This window comes from Felis catus, chromosome B1, assembly GCF_018350175.1.
Source record: "Felis catus isolate Fca126 chromosome B1, F.catus_Fca126_mat1.0, whole genome shotgun sequence".
Lineage (NCBI taxonomy): Eukaryota > Metazoa > Chordata > Mammalia > Carnivora > Felidae > Felis > Felis catus.
Genome location: NC_058371.1, coordinates 163794943 through 163820961, shown reverse-complemented (window position 1 = coordinate 163820961; position 26019 = coordinate 163794943). Strand labels below are relative to the sequence as shown.

At 40.7% G+C, this 26019-nt stretch overlaps 1 protein-coding gene across 2 annotated transcripts in view; it reads left to right on the top strand.

The window, feature by feature from the left end:
• CWH43 (cell wall biogenesis 43 C-terminal homolog) overlaps nucleotides 1–24904 on the top strand; it is a 58126-nt gene extending 33222 nt beyond the window's left edge. Inside the window, exons 10-17 of one of the 2 annotated variants that reach the window (XR_006597107.1) lie at nucleotides 1051–1156; nucleotides 2222–2357; nucleotides 4030–4179; nucleotides 10065–10209; nucleotides 15014–15075; nucleotides 15755–15843; nucleotides 21218–21373; nucleotides 24642–24904. Coding sequence is in view for 1 of the 2 variants with exons in the window: in XM_023253127.2 (XP_023108895.2) it covers nucleotides 1051–1156; nucleotides 2222–2357; nucleotides 4030–4179; nucleotides 10065–10209; nucleotides 15014–15075; nucleotides 21218–21373; nucleotides 24642–24720 (834 nt within the window). In the remaining variant the exon portion in view is untranslated. The remainder of the gene's footprint in view (nucleotides 1–1050; nucleotides 1157–2221; nucleotides 2358–4029; nucleotides 4180–10064; nucleotides 10210–15013; nucleotides 15076–15754; nucleotides 15844–21217; nucleotides 21374–24641) is intronic. The other variant, XM_023253127.2, reaches the window with a different exon arrangement.
• The last annotated feature ends 1115 nt before the right edge of the window (nucleotides 24905–26019 follow it).

Here is a 26019-nt window from a genome sequence, read left to right as displayed (position 1 = left end):
AATCCCTGATGTCTCCTTTCTCTTTATATGACATTCACTAAACTGAATAATTTTCCTTGTATGAAGATGAAAAGCCCAGCTTACTGCTGGTAGCATACCGAGTCACCAGTGTTTACATGGTGGCATTCCACTGCAAGAGGTTGCTACTTATCATCCTCCCAACTTCAACCTGTATGGTTCACTCGAAGTTGCTTTTCCAGTTGCGGTGATAGATTTGTTCTAATGCAGCCATACTATTCCTCAGGATCCCTGTTATAGATCAGTGAGGTATTTGCTTAAGATGGATGGTGAGGGTTGGGCAGTGATTCTCTGACTGAGCCCATGAGCCCAAAAGATGAACTCACAAAGGCGGCTGTGCTCCTGAATATTGGCTTTGTCAGTGCCATAGAGGAGTAACAATGTGTATAACTCAGAATCAGCAGGCTGCTTTACAAATACGTGGAAGGACTCTGTATATCCCTCTGTGATCTCATTCTTCTCCTGTGCAAGGGTTACCTCCATCTGGAATATGGTGTTTATCATTTTTCATACATTTCTTTATATTGTGCTTACCTATGAGATAACCCCCGACAGTATCGTTTGTTCCGTGTTTTCAACTTCACCTATATGACATTTGACATATACATTCTGCAACTTATTACTTAAAATCACTTTCATGAGATTCATCCCTGTCTCATTTATTAGGGCTGGATAGTATTCCATTGTAGGTCTGTGACACCATTTACTTATCCATTTTCCTATTTTTCCTATTGAAACAACAGCCAGGTTGCTTCTAATTTTTTGCTACTATAAATGATGCTTATTATAAATGCTCACTTTCCAAATATTCCTCCTCACTTCCAAGCTTAAGCTGGAAGCTCATAGAAGATTTATTATTAGAATATCACCTAGCAAATAGCTCCCTGTTTTATGAATTAAATGTGGGAAAATTCACCAAGAAAATTCCTTTGCTGAAATATGAATTTTGGTAGAGAGAGGTGGAGAAAGCTGGGTGATTGGAACCGCCATTGTTCCTAGTCATTGTAAATTACCATTAAAATTACTCCTCAGGGACCAGCCACAGAGGTCTCTGCTGCCATCTGGCCTTTTCGGTTTGGCTATGACAATGAAGGATGGTCCAATCTAGAAGGATCGGCTCAGCTGCTCAGTCAAACAGGTAAGCCTTTTACCGGAATTAGTTCCAGGTTTTGAGAAACCGCTGTTGTTATTTTTATTTTGAACGAGATCATAAGGAACAGGAGGAGGCTTTGCTGGATCATAAACTAATCTCATAAAAAGGCTTCATTTTGGTAGGCAGCTGCAGAAGGATTAAGCTACCATAACCACATCTGTCTTTGAGAGCAGTCAATTCAGTTGATCCTGAACAAAGCCTCACACTGAGTATCTGCAGGGAATTCTTGTCAGGCCCCTGCTCCAAGAGATACTCTTCCTGGTGCTTTCTGTTGCTTGGGGACCCACCATGGGGGACCCAAAAGCAGTCGGATCAAAAGGCAGAATGGGTCAGAGTGAGGGCTCATTTGTGAAGCACATTGCTTTCAAGAGCCTAAGGGCCAGTTTTTAAGTTTCTGTGCCCTGGGGTGCGCCTCTTTGTATGAAGCATCCTTTAAACGGTGCGGGTATTTGGTTCTTAGATCAACTTTGTGGAACGTGGAGCAAGGTTTGTGAAGGTCTAAACTGTTCTCGTTGCTCCTAATGATAAGCATGTCCCCTGAGACATACTTATGCTGAGAGTCTGTATGATTCTAATGCCAGTAAGGAATTTCCGTGGCCTTTCTTCTTGACTATAGGCCCTGCGGGACAGCTGGTCCGAGTCAGAGAAAACCAGTAAACTTACTTCTGTGCCAATACCATGGAAGTGTTTTCCCAGGAATGAAATGCCGTTACATACCACTTTGTATTTCTGAACATAAGTTGCGTATTTGAAACAAACATTATGCTCATTTGAAATCTTGGGAAGGATGTTAAAAATATTTGAAAATGTAAAAGATACATTTTCATCCTTTTCTGTGTTTTCTCCAGGTGTCCCATGTTTTAATTACATTCTAAACATGGGAAGACTCCTCTTATGGCTCAGGCCTGACCCATTTCACTTTAGTGACTCATTAGAAATTACTTTGTTTTTCAATTTATGAGGAAAGGCAAAGGGTTGAAGAAGAAAGTTTTACTGTTTTTGCACAGCTGTGGTTAATCACTACATACTTTTTTTTTTTTTTCTGAATAGGTGCAGATTTCATAACAATTTTGGAGAGTGATGCTTCTAAGCCCTATATTGGGAACAATGACTTAACCATGTGGCTAGGGGAGAAGTTGGGTTTCTATACTGACTTTGGCCCAAGCACAAGGGATCACACGTGGGGGTGAGTGTACTTTGGGAACCCAGCCCTGAAGACCAGGAAGCTTGGGCTTAGAGCGGAAGGTTGATGTTCTCATTCCTTTGTCCTATGAATATGCCTTAGGGGTGCTTCCTGGGAGGGATGAGAAGGTGCCGAAGATAGCATATTCCGTGATTGTTTTGCATATTCCGTGATTGTTTTTCATGGTGGCCCGGCTGCTGGATATTTTCAGTTCTTCAGCATTATAAACCATTCGGTGTAGGAGCTGAGGTTTACAGCGCTAAGCATGTCTGACCTGGATGCTGTCCTCACAGGGCTTACATTCTGGTGTGAAGAAACAGAAAATCAATATGTACACATGGAAATAAATAGGAATTTGAAATCGTGATAAGTGCTATGTAGAAAAGGAACATGACTGGGTAGGAGGGGCAGGGGATGCTGAGGGATGGTCAGGAAGGTCTCTTTGCAGACCTCACCATGAGGAGGACCCAGGACCTAGCCGTGGGCAGTGCTGAGGGAACTGCCAGTGCAAAGACTTGAGGCAGGGTTAGGCTTAGTGGGCCTGAATGTGGGGACTGAAGGGGAACCAGTAAGAGATGAGGTCGAGGGCAGGCCCCTGCTCTTAGAAAGTCGCATAATCCATGCTGGGGACTGAGGAATTCAATTTTGATGGGAAGCCATTGGCTGCGTTTTAAATGGGAGCCATCTGATCTGATTTACATTTCAAAAAGATCCTTCTGGCTGTTCCGGGGAACAGCTTGTTGGGGGCAAGGATGGGAGCGAACAGGGAGACAGGTGATGAGGTAGGTGCACTAGCACAGGTGAGAGATGATAGGTAGGAGCCGTGGTCATGGGGAGGAGGGGGGTGGGCAAATTTAAGACCTACTTTGGAACAGAGCTGACAGGACTTACTGATGGTTTAGATGTCAGGGGCCAGGAAGTGATAAAAGACAACATCTATGTTTGTTACCCAAATACCTGATAGGACATGTTGTTGTTTAATGGGACGGGGACAACTAGGCAGAGCAGACAGATTGTGCTAAATTTGAGATGCCTCTGGACAGTCAAGTGACATCTAGTAGGATGTTCTGTGCAGCGTGGAGGGCCAAGTGGGACAGGATAAGCTGGACATGTGCACAGATTCAGGTGACATCACTGTAGAGGTCATCCTGTTGGAGGGGCTCCATGAGGGGCCAGAGAGAGTGCATGCAGCCAGGGACCAGGGAAGAGACCTGGCTGAGATCTGAGCTCTGCTCATCCTTTTTATATATAGTTCTTTGACTTAGAGTGAAGTAGAACATGTTTTCATATCTTTATTGGACAGTTTATAATTCCTAATTTTGTAAATTGTTACTTTGTGTCCTTGCTGGCAAGATTGTACATTCCCAAATGTGTTGATTAATATTAGAACTATTTATGAAAATATGTTGCCAGAGTAACAATTTAAGGAAAATAGATTTTGTGTATTGCTAACTCTGCCCTTTTTGTGTCTCCATAGTATTTAATAAAACAGAGTTGATGGCATTGTGCTTAGCGACATAAAGAGATATGCTAAATAGCAGAGATGCAATGTATTGTCTCAGACAGCCATATTAGTGCTTTGAGCACATCCCTTTTTAACACATGTGCTTAGTCCTGTCTCCATGATATGGTGGGACCAATAATGATGCACATGTTTCTTTTCATTCCAATGCAGGATTATGGTTTTGTCCCGATACCCAATTGTGAAGTCAGAGCACCACCTTCTTCCATCACCAGAGGGCGAGATCGCACCAGCTATAACAATGACTGTTAACATCTCGGACAAACTGGTGGATTTTGTCGTGACACACTTTGGGAATCATGAGTGGGTTTCTTTGGTCTTTCTAATAGTACACAAATGCCAAGAAATATTATTAGTACATTACTTTGATTTCAACGCAGTGACTTTTCTTTTTTTTTCCCTCCCAAAGTATTTTTCCTTATGTAGCTGGTTTTAAAAAATGAAGCATAGGGGCGCCTGGGTGGCGCAGTCGGTTAAGCGTCCGACTTCAGCCAGGTCACGACCTCGCGGTCCGGGAGTTCGAGCCCCGCGTCAGGCTCTGGGCTGATGGCTCGGAGCCTGGAGCCTGTTTCCGATTCTGTGTCTCCCTCTCTCTCCGCCCCTCCCCCGTTCATGCTCTGTCTCTCTTTGTCCGAAAAATAAATGAATGTTTAAAAAAAAAAAAAATTTAAAAAAAAAAAAAATGAAGCATAAAACATTTGTGGGTGGTCCTCAGAGATGGTACGGGGCAGCAATGATGGCTGTGTTAGCCAGCAATGGCCGAGCAGGTGCTGTGCTAAGTACATTATTGCATTTAGTCTTTACTCTGTATAATGTTAGTACCATTATAGCCCCATTTTACAGATAAAGACTGTGGACTGAGAGAGGTTAGATGACTAGTCTGAGAGTGTCACCCAATGAGGCATTAGGTAGACCTAACTCAGAGCCTGCATGTACTTGGGACCATGTGGTAAACCGGACTACAGAAAAATGAAATATTCTTTTCCTACAGGATTATTACAGTTGGAAGTACTGTTAGGATTTGAGGGTACTAAATGATACTGTTTTCTTCATGTTTTCAGAGTCCACTGATGGGTAGGTAGAGGAATTTGGCAGGGACATCAAAGTATCTCTTAATTCTGATAAACTTATGTGGATGGCATGGCTTAGTTGTGTCTATGTGGACCTGCTAATTCATCCGCCAATAATACATGAAACTGCCCCAAAGCAGCCGACCCACCAGCAGGTGCAGTGTCTGCCTTGTCAAACTCTCCCCTTGGTAGAGAGAATATCCCAGAAATACCCTGTCTGCAAACTGGCAGGCTCCAAGGAGAAGAGAGAGGAAGGCGTTGAGACAAGCATGCCCAGTTAATTCTGCCAAACTCAACTAGTTAGGAAAGTTTTCCCCAAGTGTAAAAGGTGGGAGAAAGAGGCCAGACATGGTTTTCTAAGCAAGTCCTTCTATAAGGAGACATGAGGAATGGGGAATGAATTTTATCCCCAAAGGATAACATTTACAACCAGTGACTTAGTACTGAATAAATCATGAATGATGCTAACAATGTAATCTAAAAGCAAAGATAAAAGTATATAATTCGAACTCTGCCATACTAAACATTGTGTAATAATAATTGAAAACGGTAACATAAAGTGCTATAATACAGGGCATATAGGTCCTATCCACGTTCATGACAAGAGGCCACTGAGCTTTGAAGTGACATACAGTACATTAGAACAACATGGTTGTACTATAATTTCACCTAAACAAAACTAATGTGTCTGCTACCTTTATTTTCCTGTTACCTCGCTTTTTTCTCACAGCATCATGTGGCTCTGTGCAGGTATCCTTGAATATTTTCTGAACGAAATCAGACTTAGCAATATAAACAAACCATCCAAACGTAATTATGTGAACCATTCACTCACCAGACTCTTGCTTGTCTTAGAAATAAAAAGGGTGTTCAGAGGACAGATGATATAGATGATGGTCCATGTCTCTTTAGAAAGCTATTTGAAGAAGTGCCTCTGTTTCTCTCAATAATTTTCATGTAGCAAGCACAGGCATTCCAAAATCATTCCACTGACCTTAAATTGCCCTGGGTTTAGCTTTTAAAAAATAGCACTTTTATGATTAAAGTTGCAAGGTCTTAACCTGAGAAACAGTTGAATAAAGTCCTTCCCATTTTTCCTTTGCTTTTCCCCCTTGCCCTCTTCAACCCCCTCCAACCTCCAACATGTAAAGAATAGACTTGAAAGAGAAGACTAAAGATAGCCCTCAGAATGTGTTTGGAAAAGAGGAGGAAAGGATTACCTTTTCTAACTTTCTATTAACTACATATTTTTAAAAAAAAATTTTTAAACTTCGAGAGAGAGCAAGCACTAGCAGGGGAGAGGGGCAGAGAGAGAGAGAGAGAGAGTACTTGTGTAAGTGGGGGAGGGGGGGAGAGAGAGAGAGAAAGAGAGAGAGAGAGAGAGAGAGAGAGAGAGAGAGAGAGAGAGAGAGAGAGAGAATCCCATGCAGGTTCTGCACTGTCAGCACAGAGCCAAACTTGGGGTTTGAACCTACGAACTGTGAGATCATGACCTGAGCCAAAACCAAGAGTTAGATGTTTAACCGCTTAACCAACTAAGCCTTCCAGGCACCCTCTATTAAGTGCATATTTAAAGCTCTCTAATCAAAACCACACTTTTCACATGTTCTCACTTATTCACTTGATTTAATAATACACACACACACACACACACACACACACACACACACACATACAATGACAATGACAGCAGTGACAAAGCTAGCTAACATTTACTGAGGACATGTAGCACCAGGGAGGGAAGTGGTGTGTTTGAGTGGTTAAAAGCATGAAATTCCAGAGCTTGGAATCAGACAATCTGGTTTGAGTACTAATTGAAGGTGTATCCTTCACCAGGTTATTTAATCACCTTGGGCATCAGTTTTCTCGTTTGTAAATCAGGGGCAATAATCCATTATAGGGTTCTTGTGAGAAATATTATCTCATGCAAACTACATGAATATAGCAAGTGCTCCATTAATACTGGCCATTGTTATTAAACCAAATCAGATAACCCTAAATGTAAGGTCTGTTGGGCAGCTAAAAAAAGAATTCATTCATCAAACGCAGATCAAGCATCTGCCGTGTCCCAGGCACAGTGCTAGTTGCAGTCTTTCCCCTTAGAGCCACAGTTCTGTGTCACTCCTTAGAAGCCCTGTCCGTGAACCCTGTAGCCTTCCAACAGGTGACATGAAGACGTTCATACATTGAAGGATTTGTGAAGCCATCATTCCATATTTTCATTTGCCTTTGTTTTCTACAATACTAGATACAAAATTCTTACTGTGAGTAAATATTTAGAGATTTCGTTCTCTACTGATTATGGCATATAAACACGAAGTCATATTAGGAATGAATTATGGAATGCTTATGCATGTTGTTAGCTGATTCAACAGGATTTTTAAAATTATTGACTACACAAATACCTCTTTACAACCAATAAATAGGAAATAGCAGCGTTCCTTAGAAGCATTTAGGTATACACCATAACTAAAATCAATGTTATTTTATGTAATTAACTGAGCCACCAGTCCATCACCACTTTGTTTTCTGTAACATCAGAAATGTACAAAGAAGAAAGAGTGCAGAACCGGTAGTCTGTAGTTATACTTTTGGTCCTGCTGTAACATAACCTCAGTGAGTTCCAGTCCTTTTATTTCTGAATGGGATGAAATTATTTTTTCCAGCCCACATTATAGGGTTTTGGGGCTGATCACATATTAACTGATAAGGAAATATAAAATGTGTTCTCTCTCTTGCTCTCTCCCTCTCTCCCCCCCATCTCCTTTCCTCTCCTTTCTTTGTACCCATACATATACTATTTATTTTTATTATCGTCACTGGATAAAATTTATCGACTGAGAAAATATGAAACCAAATTCATAGATTATTTTCCAATATATTGCTAATATATTTGTATGAAAACACTATCTATGGTACAGTGACCTTGGAATTCTCTAATGGTACAGTGACCTTGGAATTCTCTAGACCAGATTTGAATCCCAGTTGTGTGTATCAGAAGGAACAGAATTCACTGCAGACCTAAATAAGGGACTATTTACCAAGAGGCTGGAAGGATCAAAAGAAGAGATAAGAGATACTATAGTATTCAGGAAGAGGGGCCACAGGCAAAAAGAATGCAGCTAATGGGGAAGAAATACCACAACTTCTCTCTCCTTTTTATCTCCTACTGGTGCCTGTAGTTGACCAAACCTAACTGGAAATCAGTAGAAAAGGGAGCCCAGGACATGAAATCTGCCTGGGTTAGCTTCTCAGGGCACAGAGAAGGACTGAGAACAGATCCAGACAGGGCAGTTGGAAAATAACCATGGGCGTGTTACTTAATCTCATTTAAAAATAGAGCTAATGATGAGCACTGGGTGTTGTATGGACACCAATTTGAAAATAAATTATATTTAATATATAAAAAAAGAAAAAAAATAGAGCTAATGCCTGCCTCTCAGTTATTGTGAATATTCAGTATCAAAGATATTTAATAAATGGTCATTCTTTTCACTCTTCTATTTCTTAAGGCATCTTTGAATGGTACTCAGCTGTCTATACATTCTTATCTAAGCTTAGTTCTGCCTTCAGATCCTACCTTCCTACATCAATGAGTTTTCTCCAATATTCTCAGTACTTGGTGATGTCTGTCTGCCTTTGTCACTGTTTTTTGCCTGTTTTTTTTTTTTTACTGAACAGTCATTTATTAGCTACTTTTCTCTATAAATGCCTGTGTTGGTTCTGCTGCCTATTTGCTCTTGGATCCATTCCTGGCTCGTGTCCCTCTTGGCTACACATCACAGGGAACCACATTTCCCAGAGTCTGTTGCCTTCTGGCTGCTGGGTAGGTTTAGCTAATGGAAGACATTAGTGCAAGGCTGGAGAGCAGGAGGAGGAGAGAAGAAGAGGTGTTTCTCATTCTCTCTCTCTGCTCTCTCTATTGTTTCTGGCTGCAGCTGAGTCTCTCCTGTGACTCTAACTCCTCCTTAGATAGCCCCAGCAACCTCTGGGCTGCCTCCTCCATGGCTGGCTTGCAGACACTGGGAATATCATCTCCTATTGTTGTCCCTCTAGCCCAACAAGTTGTACTGGGTGCTAAACTCTGGTTGCCTCACTGATTCCTGTTTTGCTTCCTATCAGCTAGGTAACCAGTTTCCTATATTAAATTCACCCTGTTCGAAACACCTAGAGTGGTTTCAGGTTTCCTGGCTGGATCATGTCAAATATGATATCCCTATTTTTCCCCAAACAGACCAACTGTAAAATCCTCAAAAGCATGATGTACCTACCTAATTATCTCAGTTACACATCAGCGGTGCTTAGACTAATAGAAGCCTCATGTTTGCCAGGATTTGACCAGGAGAAACTCGGGAGGCTTTTAGTAAGTGTTCAGTTGATGGAGCTGAGTAGGTTACATAAGCCTGGTGTGCTCTGTGAGTGTTAGGATTCTCTCTCTTACCAGTACTTCTTGCTCTTTTTAAATTCTATTTTATTATTATTATTATTATTATTATTATTATTACCTCCTAGTCTTTAGCTGTAATACTGGTGATCAGGTCTCAGATTACTGACATAACTTCTTCTGATGAAAAGTTGAGCAAACGCTATTTTAGAATAGGTATTTAAATCAACTTGACTCCAACTAGTTTGTGGGGAGAGATCATGATCTTAGTCCAAAGTCTGTCAGCCTACCCAGCTGAAGCACTGGGTCTCTGTCTGGTTCATTGGCATAACATTCAGTCATTTGCCCAAGTAGGAATCACTCGGGTTGTGTACTGTTTGAAGATCCTCTTTGGGAACTTAGATACCTAGTACTTTTTTTTTTTTTAATTTTTTTTTCAACGTTTATTTATTTTTGGGACAGAGAGAGACAGAGCATGAGCGGGGGAGGGGCAGAGAGAGAGGGAGACACAGAATCGGAAACAGGCTCCAGGCTCCGAGCCATCAGCCCAGAGCCTGACGCGGGGCTCGAACTCACGGACCGCGAGATCGTGACCTGGCTGAAGTCGGACGCTTAACCGACTGCGCCACCCAGGCGCCCCCCTAGTACTTTTAAAAAATGGTCTTGCAAGTACAATGACGAAGTACATTTTTTTAAGAAGTACATTTTTTTTTTTTTTTTTTTTTGCATTTTAGAGATGACCTTGACAGGAAACTTCAGGCTATTGCTGTTTCAAAACTACTGAAAAGCAGCTCTAATCAAGTGATATTTCTGGGATATATCACTTCAGCACCTGGTTCCAGGGATTATACACAGCTCATTGAACACGGCAATGTGAAGGTAACATAATCTTAATAGGATTTCTGATTTCCTAACTAAAATGTTTCTTCTTCACGTTAAAAAAAACCCCAGTGCAACAATTTAATATGTATTCTGATTATATACTGCTGCGTAGAAAACCAAGAAACATAGGGGCTTTAAACAGCAGCAGTCCTCGGTTGCTCACAGATCTGCAGTTTGGACAGGGCTGGGAGGGCATAGCCTATCTGTGCTTCATACAGAGATGTGGCTCAACTGAGGACTGGAGGATCCACTTTGCAGATGACTCACAGGGGGCAAGTTGCTGTTGGCTGTTGACCAGGAGCCCAGTTCAGGCTTTGGGTGCGGGGTCCTGGGTTCTCTCCATGGGCTAACTTGGGCTTCCTCCCTGCAGATGGCTGGGTTCTCAGAGTGTGTTTCAAAGAGAACCAGGAAGAAGTTGTATTGCCTTGTATGACCTAGCCTTGAGTTACATAGTGTGACCTCTGCCATCATCAGAAGCCTGCTCACATTCAAGGAGGAGAAACAGAAATCCCATCATCTCCATGGGAGGAGAATCAAAGTCACATTATAAGAATACCATATGGAAAGTGGGTTATCGTAGCCATGTTTAGGAACTATAATCTGACACATTATGCAAGTTAATTATGATGTTGAGTGTAAAAGATAGAATGAAATATATAGAGAGGCTGGCTGATCAGCCATCTAGGGCCTCACTAACTGAATTTAGTCCTTACCTGTTTGGGTCCAAAACCTGAATTTGTCAGTGTACCCAGATATAATCATGCTCTGGGGAACTGACACACAAATCAAATCCTTGAGACATACATACACTAGAATGCTAATAAATGCAGTGACTTATAATGAGAAATATAATTGTTATATTCCATTAAGTCCTGTGTAGATTTCTTGGTCCTTTACCTTTTGTTTTCAACTTCATCTTCTTGAGATATTTGCAGAGAAAAAAGCTTACCTATGTTACCAAGTGCTTGGAAAGACAAGAGAAAGAGCATAGTATGAATAGGGTTTCTACTGTGGCTTAAATAGCAGAGAGCTGTATTTCTTTTTTTTAATTTTTATTTTTCTAAACATGTTTAAAAATTTTTTTTGATGTTTATTTTTGAGAGAGAGAGAAAGAGAGAGAATGAGAGAGAGAGAATGAGAGAGAGAGATAAAAACGTGCACAAGCAGGGGAGGGGCAGAGAGAGAGGGAGACCCAGAATCCGAAGCAGGCTCCAGGCTCCCTGCTGTCAGCATAGAGACTGATGTGGGGCTCAAACTCATGAACTGTGAGATCATGACCTGAGCCGAAGTCAGATGCTTAACCAACTGAGCCACTCAGGCACCCCTTATTTATTTATTTTTTTAATATTTAAATTTATTTTTGAGAGAGAGAGAGACAAAGCCTGAGCAAGGGAGGGACAGAGGGAGAGGGAGACGCAGGATCTGAAGCAGGCTCCAGGCTCTGAGCTGTCAGCACAGAGCCTGATGCGAGGCTTGTACTCAACAACCGCGAGATCATGACCTGAGCTAAGGTCGGATGCTTAACTGACTGAGCCACCCAGGTGCCCCTTAAATTTTTTAAAAATATTTTTTACTACTGTATTTCTTTATGTAAAATTCTGGGCAGGTGATCCAGTCCTGGTGCACTCCATGGTTTCAGGAATGTGTTCCTTCTATCCTGTGGCATCACTTTACAAGGTTTCTATTCCCAAATTTGCCTCATGGTCCCCGATGGCAGCATCCATGTTCTAGCTAGCAAGATAGAGGACGGGATTAAGAAGGGGCTAAGAGTGCAAATTCCAGGAAACTGACTTCCAACACCGTACTTACATTTCATTGACTGGATGTATAAGAAGTCAGGAGGTACACTCTTAAATCTCGATGATACACCCAGCAGCTAAAAATACTACAAGCTGGGGAAAAAGACAGTCAGATATCGGGGAGATGAGTGAATCTCTGTGACAATGGATAAAGCAGGAAGTGGAGTCAAGATGGGCCCCTGATTTTGGCTTTGGTCAGAGGGTTTATGATGGTGACATTATTAAAGAGACTACTGAAGGAAGAAGAGCTTTGCAAAGATGATAATAAATTCAGCTCTCGGCTAACTCAAGGCATCTGTGGGATATTCATGGAGATGTCCAACAGGCAGCTGGATATATGGATTTGGAATTGAGGAGAACAGTCAGGACTAGAAAATAGATTAAGGAACTGCCACCATCTAGGTAATCGTGGAAGCCTTGGAAGTGGATGATACGGCTACTAAGTTAGAGAAGTGTAAAAGGAAGGCCAAAGAGAACCTCTGATAAAGTTGCATTTAATGTGGCTATCAGGGTGCCTGGGTGGCTCAGTCGGTTAGGTGTCTGACTTCAGCTCAGGTCATGATCTTGCAGTCCCTGAGTTTGAGCCCCTTGTTGGGCTCTGTGCTGATAGCTCAGAACCTAGAGCCTGCTTCCGATTCTGTGTCTCCCTCTCTCTCTGCCCTTCCCCTGCTTGCATTCTGTCTGTCTCTCTCTCTTTCTCTAAAATAAATAAACACTGATGTAGCTATCATGGGGATGATGGTGAGAGAAGAGAAGGGAGATTATCAAAGATGTGTTTATTTTGGGGAGCGCGCAAGTGGGGGAAGGGTAGAGAGAGGGGGACAGAGGATCTGAAGAGGGCTCTGCACCGACAAGCCCACAGCAGCAAGCCCAGTGTGGGGCTTGAACTCACAAACTGCAAGATCATGACCCCAGCTCAACCGACTGAGCCACCCAGGTGCCCCAGGGAGATTATTTCAGAAGAGAGATTAAAGAGAGGTCAGAAGAAAAAAAGGAAATCCTGATACGTGTGGAGTCAGAGGCCGTATTGATTACCTAGCACTGTGTAACAAACCACTTCAAACCTTTGTGGCTTAAAACAACAGTAGTTTAAGACTCCTTTGATTCTGTGGGTTTTCTGTTCTTGCCTGGGTTCACTCGTATAGTCAGCTGGTGGCTGTGGCCGGGGTTCGAAGATGGTCCCATTCACATGCCTGGGGCTTCGGTGCTGGTCAATGGCTGGGCCTCTCTCTCCATGTGGTCTCACTAGCCCAACAGGTGCCTCATTTACCAGCTGTGTGACCTGGGGGCAAGCTATTTAAAATTTCCAGGCCTCCGTGGCAACATCTGTAAAGTGGTGAGAGTAATGTCTGTTGTATCACAGGGTGGATATGAGGATGAAATATAAGATAATGTCTGCAGGGCCCTCAACCTTGTATGTAGGGGGCACTCAGGAAGTGGGAGCTCTGTATATGTATATGTACTATGTGCATCTGGCTGTACGCATAAAATCAGATAAGATAAACGTGTGAGTACATAGTCTATAAAGTATAAAAGAATGTTAGATGACCATATTGGGCAAGTCTAAGAAACAATTGCATCCTAATAAGAGAAGGAATTCGTATAGTGTGTGTGTGTGTGTGTGTGTGTGTGTGTGTGTGTGTGTATGTGTAAGGGATATGGATGGTGTTAAGGAAGAGGCATTTTATTTGATTTTTATTTAATCCTCTGTTGGTTACCACTATCATGGTCAAAAGCTGTGTCAAGACTGGCAGTGAATTCTCATATAGCTTTTTCTATTAGGAAGTTTATTAATGAGGAGAGGAGTTTTAATCATAAATGCTTGGATGGACAGATTTTTCTCTTTAAGAAATGAGTATTTGAATTCTGCAGTCTTAAAATTTGACAGCATCTTTTTAAAAATCTAATAAAAAACATGACAGTTAAACATATTCATAGTTTATGGTTCCCAGTATATACAGCTGAATGACTAAATTTTTATTTCTTTCCAAGGCAAACCAAACAGTACTCTTTCAATTTTATCTGCTTTTTTCATCATTAACATTTTAAAGTTTAACTTTTAAAATGTAGTATAATTTTTTCCATGTATGCAAAGGCATGTAAATGGGTTGAGTGTGGCATATAAATAATAGTAAAGATTAACAAGCATCTATGTGTTCACCACTAAGCTTATGAAAAAAATGAAGAAATAGGTAATAAATGTGTTTTCTTTTAGTGATTTAAAAATATATTTTAAGTTAAATTTTAATAGTAAAATTGAGAAATGATCAAAAGTGACGTATATTTTTTATTGATAGGATTTTTAAAAAGAAGGAGGTGGAAATTTGTTCAGTATAAAAGCTCCATATTAGTTAGTTTCCCACCACATTACGGAAAAAGAATATGTTTATGTTCTGCTTCTCTGATGAAAAATAACACCGGTCTTAAGCTTTCAACATCTAAAAGACTCATGGTTACTCCCCAAATGTGTTTATTTCCAATGATTCAATTTAACAAACACAGATTGAGCTCCTGCCGAATGCCAGGCTTCGTGCTAAGTACCAGGGCGGCAACGTGATGAAGGGTCCCTCCGCTCAGGAAGGGGAGGGTGGAGACCTAGAAACAAGTAACTGTCCAGAATGGTGTAGCTGGTGTGTATAAAGTACTGCAGGGCATGAACGATGAGGATGCGGTAAATTCTGCTTGGGATGAAGGACGTGGAAAGCCACAGGAAGCCAGTGTCTGTATTGCTGATTCACCTGCCTAACCCTCTCTGTAGACCACCTTCACCTTTGTGCCCCCAGCACCCAGTAGAGGGCCTAGATGGGCACCCAGTAGGTGCTCCAGGAATGTCTGTAGGGTGAATAAATAATTTGGACCTTGACAGATCATTAGGAGTGAGGCAGAGAAAACAGCATGCACAAAAGCATATTTATTACTGTCCTTCACACATTTCCTTGGCAATTCAGAATAGAGCACTGTTTTTTATGCTTTAAACATTCTCTTCTCTGTTCTTTATGTAGGATATTGACAGCACAGATCGAGACAGATGGTGTGAATATATTATGTATCGAGGGCTGATCAGGTGAGCATAGGTTTTTGACTGTTGTTGTTTTATTATCTCTTACGACTGCGATCTTTTGGGTCTATCCTGGAAGGAAAAAACTTTACAGACGTCATTTTGTGACTTTTTATATACATTGATTTGGCTAGTTACACGGTTTAACCATTTTTTCAAGGCATGGTCTAATGATATAAGAAAGAATACATGACAGAGTAAATTAAGCTTGATTGTATAAAAAGGATACCGTGTAAATTATTAAGCATGAGAAACACATATTAACACGTTAGGAGTGCTCCCAGTTTTGACTGTGTGCATGGTGGGAACATCATGGACCATGGAATAAGTTGAATTCCAGCTTTGCCAAGTTCTAATCATGTAATTTGGGATAGGTTAACTCACTTGTTGGAATCACTACTATATTGTGGTGAGACCTCTAGGTAAGTTATATTTTTTAAAAAATCACCCCATATCAAAAAGTGAATACTATCCACATATGCATATATTAGGGTATGTATGTTCCAAAATAATATACCTGAAGGATCTTAAAATTCAAATATGGAACTTTGTAAATCCGTTTTGAAAGTAGTATTTCCTTTAAAGAAGCCGAAGCAGTTTTAATACCAAAAAAGGGACTAGTCATTTATTCCTGGATTCACTCGTTTATTCAACAAGTATTTATTAAATGCCTGTTACGTGCCAGGCATTGTTCTAAGCAGGGAGGCTGTCACGGGAACCAAACAGAACCCTTGACTACCATACAGCTTACATTCCAGTGGAAGGAGACAGAAGGTAAGCACCGAAGAAAGAGAAGGGCAGGTGGTGGTAAATGTGACGAAAAGATGAGTGAGGCCAGGTAAGAAGGGTGGGGATGGAGCGTGCAGGCTGAGGGGTGGCTGTGGTGTGATCTTTAGGGTGGGCAGCAGCCTGGAAGACATGAGGAAGGTCACCTGCGTATATCCTGTGGCGATCACTGCCAGCAAAGGGAAGAGCAGGTACAAAAGTTTGAGTGGCGCATGCCTGGTGTTGGCTGCCAACAGTGAGGAGGCCAGCGTGGCTAGAACAGAGAGAGATGGGAGGAGACATGAGAGAGGTAAGTGGGGACAGATCCTGTGGACAGCGGATCGATTCACAGGTCCCTCCACTTACAGGGTTCTTCAGTGGAGGGAACATGCTGGAGACAGTCCCCGATGCTCACAGCGCTCTTCTGCTAGCTAGTACACAATCTGTTTGGAGATATTTGGCCCTAGGTCCCTAACTACCCTCCTTGGGAAAGTGCTGGGAACTCTGGTGTGGGCTTCTATGAATGGGCCTCCCTGGGCCTTCGACCCTCCTCCGCACAGAGCACTTCATCACCCAGAGGTGACCTGGCATTGGCTACCTGGTGAAGTTAGGGGCGATGTTGAACTGATCACCCCTAAGTAACATTCTAAGATCTGTGGTCCACATTTATGGAAGAAAACATTTGCCTTCTAGGGATGATACAGAATCACAGGGTCAGCTTCTCTCCCGTTGGAGACACGGCTTGTTCAGTTATGAGTCATAGTCTGGTGAAAGCAAACCATTATGTCCAACTGTTCTTTACCTTATTTGTCATTCAACAAGTATTGGTGGAACATAATGTATGCGGAACACCAGGGGTATAAGTAGTAAATAAGACAGAGAAAGATCTGTACCCTGGCAGGAGGAAGAAACACAATAATTCCATGACGTTGTATTTTAGGAAGTGATGAGTGTGGTGGGGAAACATTGAGCAGGGTAAAGAGCATCCAGAGTATGGAGGTGGGGTGCCATTATAAGTAGGGGATTGGGTAGGTCTTACTGAGAAGGTGACACTGGAGCTAAGATTTAAAGCAGTGGACCCTGTGGCTATCTGAGAGAAGACCCCTCCAGGGACTGGCTAGTGTAAAAGCCCAAAGACAGAGTGCCAGAGGTATCTAAAGAAAAGGGAGGCTAGTGGGGCTGGAGTGTGTGTAGCTAAATGGAGGTGGGAGAAGAGGTAAGGGGAGTATATGGGCAGGGAGGAAGGCAGCAGGTCACAAGTTCTGTGGACTCTAATTAAGAACTTTGGCCATGACTTAATATAATGGTGACCTTTATTAGGTCCTGAACAATTCTACGGGTTCATATGCTTACTGGGGTGAGACAAGGAGATGCTTGAGATGTCAGGATCATTCTGGTTACACTAATAACTCAGAAACTCCAAGAGGCCCAGAACACGCCCACATGGCTGCAGGACAGACAGGTCGACTATTATTTTGGGGTTTCCAAAGGGTTAAGGTGGGGGAGGGAGATGCTAAAGTATTAGTTTTGTAACATGTATATCAGATTGAAAACATTGTTTCTGTTTGCATTCATATCAAAGTGGTTGTTTTCATGGGAATTTCTAGAACACAGTTTATGATATAGACCGAAATAGGTATAAATTGAACTTGTAATATTGTTAGTTGCCAAGGAAAAGTGCTGTTTATAATACCAGTGCCCATAATAGCTAATCATTTGGCTATGTATACTTGTGGCCCAAGACCTTTATCACCTTTCCTTGGAAGAGTTGGGGAGCAGATTTTTATATATAAATATTTACACATATATGCTAAATATAGCTGGGTGGCTTAAACAACAGAAATGTGTTTTCTCACTGTTCTGGAGACAGAGAGAGTGGGCACACGTGCTGTGCCGTGTCTCTTCTTAAAAGAATGAGAGTCCTATTGGATCAGGGTCCCACCCCCTGTGACCTCATTTAACTTAACTACTTCCTTTGAAACCCCATCTCCATATAGGGCTATATTGGGGATTACAGTTTGACATATGAATTCAGGGGATGATACAAACATTTAGTCTATAACAGATGGAAATGTAACAGAACTAAAACCAAAAAAGTCCTAAAATGTATATGAAACCACAAAAGACCCTAAATAGCCAAAGCAGTTTTGAAAAAGAAACACAAAGCTGGAGGCATCACAGTTTCAGACTTCAAGTTATATTACAAAGCTGTAGTGATCAAAACAGTGTGGTCCTGGCACAAAAACAGACACATAGATCGATGGAACACAACAGGAAATCCAGAAACGAACCCGCAACTCTATATGGTCAGTTGGTCTTCAACAAAACAGGAAAGAATATCCATTGGGAAACAGACAGCCTCTTCAACAAATGGTGTTGAGAAAACTGGACAGTGACATGCACAAGAATGAAACTGGGCCACTTTCTTATACCATACACAAAAATAAATTCAAAATGGATGAAAGACCTAAATATGAAACCTGAAACAATAAAAATCCTAGAAGAGAGCACAGGCAGGAACTTATCTGACTTTGGCCATAGCAACATTTTTCTAGATTTGTGTCCCGAAGCAAGGGAAATAGAAGCAAAATAAAAAGCTTCTGCACAGCAAAGGAAACAATCAACAAAACTAAAAGCAACCTGCTGAATGGGAGAAGATATAGAACATACTTGCAAACGACTTATCTGATAAAGGGTTAGTATCCAAAACATTATATAAAGAACTTATAAAACTCAATACCCCAAAGACAAATAATCCAACTAAAAATAGGCAGAAGAAATGAACAGACACTTCTCCAAAGAAGACACCCAGATGGCCAACAGACACATGAAAAGACACTCAGTATCACTCATGAACAGGGAAACGCAAATCAAAACTACAATGATCACCTCACACCTGTCAGAATGGCTAAAAGAAAAAACACAAGAAATAACAAGTGTTGGCAAGAATATAGACAAAAAGGAACCCTTTTGCACTGTTGGTGGGAATGCAGACTGGTTTCCAGCCACTCTGAAAACAGTATGGAGACTCCTCAAAAAGTTAAAAGTGTAAGTACCCTACGATCCAGTAATCATATTTACCTAAAAAATACAAAACACTAATTCAAAGGGATACATGCATCCCTGTATTTACGGCAGCATTATTTATAATAGCCAAATTATGAAAGCAGCCCAAGTGTCCATTGATAGACGAATGGATAAAGAAGTGGTGTATATGCACAACGGAATAATACTCGTCCATAAAAAGAATGAAATTTGCCATTTGCAATGATGTGGATGGAGCTAGAGGGCCGAGAAAGACAAATACCATATGATTTCACTCATATGTGGAATTTAAGAAACAAATAAAAAACAAGCAAAGAAAAAAGAGAGAGAGGCAGTCCCAGAAACAGACTCTTAATTATCGAGAACAAACTGATGGTCACCAGAGGGGAAGTGGCTGGGGGAGGGGGGATGGGCTAGACAGGTGATGGCGATTAAGGAAGGCACTTGTCATGATGCGCCTTGGCTGATGTATGTAAGTGTTGAACCCCTAGATCGTACACCTGAAACTAATATTACACTGTGTGTTAACCATCCTGGATTTTAAAATGTAAAAAATACCCAAATTAATGAAGTTAGGGATTACTGTTTTTCAGTTTCTGTCCATAAGACCAATTCTGTAAACGTTATCTCAATCATCTGCACTCAGTCAAGCACTTAATAAAAACTTATGGACAATGAGAAATCCCTTGTTTTAGTAGATGATTTGGATTGTCAGGTTCCTTATCTTCAAGGACTTTTAGAAGGACCTTGAAGGCAGTGTCCATGAAAGGAGTTAGAACGTTGATCTTAGATATTTGAGCAATAAAAAACCCTAGATTCACTGGACAGAGTGACTAGAATTACAGGGTACCGCACAGGTTTGGGACCTGAGCTTAGTAAACACGTCAGCCTGTCAGACAGCTTCCACCCCATTCCGATGCTGCCGTGGCTCTCCTTTTACCCTTCGTGGTGCGCAGACCTGCTGCCTCTACTTGTCTCAGCTCTGGGTTCCTGTCTCTATTTTGTACGTAGGTACGGGTTTTGTTTTAAATGTTTCTCCTACTACTAGTCTGGCTCAAGCCCCCACCAGCATTCACCGAAATTATTGCAGTGGCCTCCTACCTGGTCTCCCTTCTTCCCCCCTTTCCCTGGAGTCTATTCTCTACACAGTAGCCACTGCATTTCTGCACAGAATGCCTTGGATTGCCATCTCACTGTCGGAAAAATATCTGAAGTCTTTCCAGGGGTCTGCAAGGAAAGTTGTGTCATCTACTATCCCCAGCACCCATGCAAACTCACCCCCAAGGTGTTTGCCCGTAGGCACTCCACTCTGGTCATTGTGGAACTGGCCCTCAAAAAAGCCAGGCACATTCTCCTTCGGGATGTTTGCATTTGCTATGCCTTTTCCCTAGAGCGCCCATCCTCCAGTATCCGTACGGGGTTGCTCCTTTACTTCATTCAAACTTTTGCTCAAATGGCACTCGGTCAGAGCAGTATGCTGTGAGCATTTACTCTAAGCAGCCTCTGCCACTGAGCATTCCCTGTCCTCTTTACTCTGCTTAGTCCCCTAGGGGACTTTGGCCTTTTCACCACCTGATAGAGTGTACACATACATATTTAATCTGTCCTCCTCAGCTAGAACGAAAGCTCTATGAAGGCAAGAGCCTTGTTTTGTTCACTGTTTATCCCCAATACCTGGAACAATGCCTGTATGTAGTAGGGACTCGATACATCTTTGTTCCTCGAATAAGTGAATAACTGAAGCTGATAGGTATTTTTTAGAGAGACCAGATATAAATAAAATAAAATAAAAATGAATTCTTGGTTGCTTATGGTTCCCTCATTTTTCCATCTGGGCTTCTCTGTAACTATTTGGATAATACCTATAAAATGCTTTGATTTCCTGAAGAACTGACAGCTCTAAGCAAAAACAGGATGTGCAGTTTTTTTTCAGACATACAAAATCTTTTCTATTAGACTTGTAAATGTGGATGAAAATATGCATGTGATATTTGAATTTTAAAGGTAAGAAAGAATTTAGGCATATGCTGCTGTCATTGTGGAGAACTCCTTTTCTCGATGCAAAATATAATCGTGTGATAGGCAATTTGTAGAGACAGAATATTCATTAGTGTATGTTTAGTTAATTAAGCCTGGGTGCATGTTCCTTATTCATTTATATAGTAAAAGCAATGTTTTGATAAATATTTGGAGTAATAAATCAAGCTAATTGTAGTGATGTACAGAGTAGAGTTATAAATGGGAAACTGGCTTAATAATGCAGGTGTTATCTATTAGATCTCATCAGATTTCTATTTGGTGATAAAACCTTTGCAAACCATTTCTATTTCTGCCACAGATTGGGCTATGCAAGAATCTCCCGTGCTGAACTGAGTGACTCTGAAATTCAGATGGCCAAATTTAGGATCCCTGATGACCCCATTAATTATAGAGACAATCAGAAAGTAGTCACAGACCAGAGGGCAGTTCCTAAGGAAATTCATTTCAATCCTAGGTGAGTGAATTCTTTCATGTTGTTGACTACAGTTGAGGCACCACATCCCCTTTACAGACCTAAATACTATCTCACAATGAGCTCCAAATTATGTATGGTTCTAGAAGTTCATTCAGGTAAGGGATCTCATGGTAAAAAAGATACTATCCCACTTGGGTTGAAGTTATGGTCCCTGCTTTCTGGGATAGAGAAACATGTTATGGTCTCAGGCTCAGGTGAAAAAGATCACATTGGCATCCTCTTCATCACCATCACCATCAACACCATCACAACAGCGAATCTGTGAGTGTTCTGTGTCCCAGGCCCTGTTCTAGGTGCTTTGGGTATTACCTCAACTAATCGTCATTGGGTTGGTACTCTTGTTGTCCTCATTTTATAGGTAAGTTCAGGCTGAGGAACATGAAGTAACTTCATTAGGGTACATAGCTAGTGAGTGACAGAGCTAACAACTGGGGAGGAAGCCTGTTAGCATCGTTAGGTTGCTGAGATTCTCAGCTCTGGCTGCATGTGCCACTCACGTGGAGAGCCCCACCCAGACCGACTCAGCAGGACCTCTTGGTGGTGTCGGCTTTGAGTTTTACAAAATCGTTCCCCGTTATTCAGACGTACAATTAAGACTGAGCCTGCGGAGAGTGGATAATTCGTTTTCACCACAGAGATTCTAGCATGCGAAATATATTGGATTTTGTTTAGTTCTGAATAGAGGTTATCTGAGAAATCTATTTGCAGCAAACTATGTGCTTTGGAGTGTGTGCTCTTTTTTCTTCCTATGACTAGATAATGAGAAGCAATGTTTGCATAAAACCAAAGCCAGAACATATCTATATATGTTATTATTATTTGATATATATACTACTTTTACCAGCTAGTCATTATGGAAACTTCTCAGACTTCATTTTATTTGCCTGGGTGGGGGGGGGGGGGGTGTGTGGTGTTCGTGATGGAATTTATCCATTTTCTTTTTCTTCCTTGTCTCTCCTCACAACAAGAAAAAACTGTACCGAAGTATAGGGAACACATGTAAGAAGAGCTACAGTCAAGTCTTTTTTATTTATTTATTTTTTTTTAAGAGAGAGAGTGAGGGGCAAGGATAGAGGGAGAGAGAGAGAGAGAGAGAGAGAATCCCAAGCAGGCTCCACACCCAGTGCAAAGCCCAACCTGGGGCTCGATCTCACGACCGTGAGATCATGACCGGAGCGGAAATCAAAAGTTGTATTCTCAACTGACTGAGCCACCTGGGTGCTCCATACAACCAAGTCTTGATTGCTTGCATTACTGTTTGATCTCATCCCTAGTGTGTGAAATGTGCTCATGAACAGCATGGGCTCTGGGGTCAAGCTACCCGGTTCCAATCCTCACTGTTGTCAGAAACAGCTGGGTAACTGCAGGCAAGTTGGCTAATCCCTCTAAGCCTCAAGTTTCTCACCTGCAAAACGGGAAAAATCGTAGCACCTACCTCCCAAGGTTATTTGAGGTCTGACCGACACCTAGAGCTCTTAGAATAGTGCATGGTGATACATGTGGGTTTTTTCCTGTTCATACATTTGTGCTGACCGTGTGCTCTTGGCACATTTCGATAAAATTGTTTAGAAAAAAAAATAGTGCATGGTGAGTGCTTATTAGGCAGTAGATACAATAGCAGCAGTAATATTTATAGTAGTCGCGGTAGAAGTGAAATAGAAAGTTTTCTTCCTTTTGCCAACTGAGGTGGCTTCTTATATGGAAGCTAGAAAATCTAGGAAGGAAAAAGGTCTCCCTGTTTCCTTATTCTCATATACCAGGAGTGTGGAGAAGTCCAAATAAAATATTTTTAGCTAATCACAACTGCAGACTGATCCAAACCACCTGTGAAGGGAGCTAGATCTGTTTTCGCACTCAGTTTAATTATGAAAATAACAGAAGCATAAGTAGAAAGCGTGTCTTAATTTAAAAATTCCATATATATATCATATTTTTTGATATATATATATGATATATATTCCATATATCATATCATATATATATATGAAGATGTATTAAATAAAGTCAATGAATACTGAGTTCACCAAAAAGCCCATTCTTTAAGTCAACAAGTACTCATTGCCAGGCCTGAGGCCAGGCCTGGTGCTAGATACTGAGGACAAAATGGTGAATAAGACCAAATTTTTGTCCTATGGAGCTTATGTTCTACTGGGGAGACGAGCAATTCAGAGGTTATCACTGGTAATAGTTTTGGTGCATCTCTGCTTTTTATGTGCATATATATCTATATATCACACAATTATCCCAACTTTATAAATGTATGAATCATATATGTATATGTGCATATGTCTGTATAGTCATTTTATGTATTAACCTGATTTTTTTCATCCAAACACTATATGATGAGCTTCCTTCCATAACAATATATTCTTCTGAAAATATTTGTAAATTCTTCCATAATATTCCATTATATGGATGTACCAAATATAGCTAACCAAATGAGTTGTTTTTGCTCATTTATTCTTTTCATTATTATAAGAAGTCTTCTGGGGACTCCTAATTATAACTTTGGGCGCATCCTTGATTACTTCCTTAGGACTCAGTTCTAGTCATCGCAGATCAGAGGTGCTATTTTAATATTCCTTATTATTGTTTTGAGATGACAAATTAAACAGACCTCCTATCTCCTGTATTATGAAGGTTATTTGGATGCTGTGATTGCTGATGAAGAAAAGGAAGTCAGTGGCTTCATTTGCTCATGTCTTAGGTTCCTTTCTAGTGCCTTTTATATTTCATCATACCAACAAGAGCTATAGAATTAATTATTCATCAGTAAAGTAAGCTGTTCTTCTGTAGCATCTGTAGAAGACTAAGAAGTTGAAATTGCAAGTAGATTGCACGTGCATTAATGTAACACGAATAACATTTCAGGTTTCATGATCCCCTCATCCATAAAATGGATATTTTGCAAACTGAACACTAGAGAGAAAATCCAGGCTTATTTTCCGCCAATGTTATCAGCTAATAATTCTTAAACAGTTGTGCTTTTGGAATGATTCATATACCTGGAAAGAGGACTTCAGAGGTTAAAATTTTAGTCTGCCTTTCCCATATGCATGAATCCTTTTTTATGTCTTCACTTACTGATTTATAAATTGATCACATCTCTCTTGGTTTTATGATAGGTAAGTAAAACCAAAGTAGATTATGGTTGAAATTTTATATAAGAATGTACCTTCATGAATGGTTTTTACATGTCAGTTACATGTCTTTTTGTTTGTTTGTTTTGTTTGTTTTTGTTTTTTAGATTTGGATCCTATAAAGAAGGACACCATTATGAGAACGATCACCATTTTCATATGAGTACTCCCAAATACTTTTTATGACCTATTTAAAACAGGATTCATTGACTGAGCGTCTGTGGAAAACAAAAGTATATAAGAAGAGAGATGCATGAAAATGGGAAACTACACACAAAGAACCTCAGTTTTGAAAAAATATGGTATTTATGCAGTGGGAAATTCTATCAATTTATTTAAATATCTTACTAAATAAAAGCATTTCTCCAAATTGCTTTTCTTAAATTTCTGATAAAATATAGAATGTGGGGTAATAGAAAGTTTTACTACTAGAGACAAAAGAATAAAAAAATGCCTTACCTTTTTAATGCTTAAAATAGAAAAATTGATTTACTGATGAGCTAGAAGGACTACTTACAAACATTAAATCCAGACTTATTTTCCTCCTGGGACAAAGCAAGGAAAAAAATGTTTAACGATTAAGTCTAATTGTTAGAAGAATAATGTGTCCATATAACTGTTGTTGACTCATCAGGAGAAGCATGCCCATCACCATTCTTCCTGGAGCTATGATAGAATCATCTGTCTTTTCTCTCATGGCTGTACACGACACACTGTGGTGTTATCTCCAGTCAGGCCCCGGCTGTCAAGGAGCACACCTCAGCACACAGGTCCCACAGAATGCATTTTCTTCCCTAGAACCAAGCAGGTAGGTGATGGAGAGAATTCAGCCCAACAGCACCATCTCTGTGGGGAATAGTAATTTAAATGTTCATGGGGGCACATTTCATCTTAGAACTGGAAAGGGCCCTAAATATTGTTTTATCTTTTGGGATAGAGATCAAAAAATATGAGAGAGAAATTCAGAGGTTTTATGTCACAATCTAAGGGGCTTCCTTACATCTATTTAGTAAACATGTACTGAGCACACTGCCATATTCAAAATATTATGTCCCTCGGGTTTTAAAATATATCTACATGATACTTTCAGGGATCACGTCAATAGTTCATTACTAGAGCAGTTTTTCTGAATGTGTAGAATACCCAAGAATTTTTTTTTTAAGGATGCATTTGCACTTAAATGACCATCAACTTAATTTAGACTGCTATATACTTAGGATGCTATATATGAACCTCATGGTAACACAAACCCAAAATCAATGACATAGACACAAAAAATAAAGAGGAAGAAAACCAAACATAACACTACAGAAACTCATCAGTCACAAAGAAGGAGAGCAAAAGAGGAGGAAAGGAATAGAGAAGAACTACAAAAACAATCAGAAAACAATAAGATGGCAATAAGTTCACACCTGTCTGCTAGAACTTCACATACAAGTGGCCTAAATGCTCCATGCTCCGATCAAAAGACATAGGGTGGCAAAA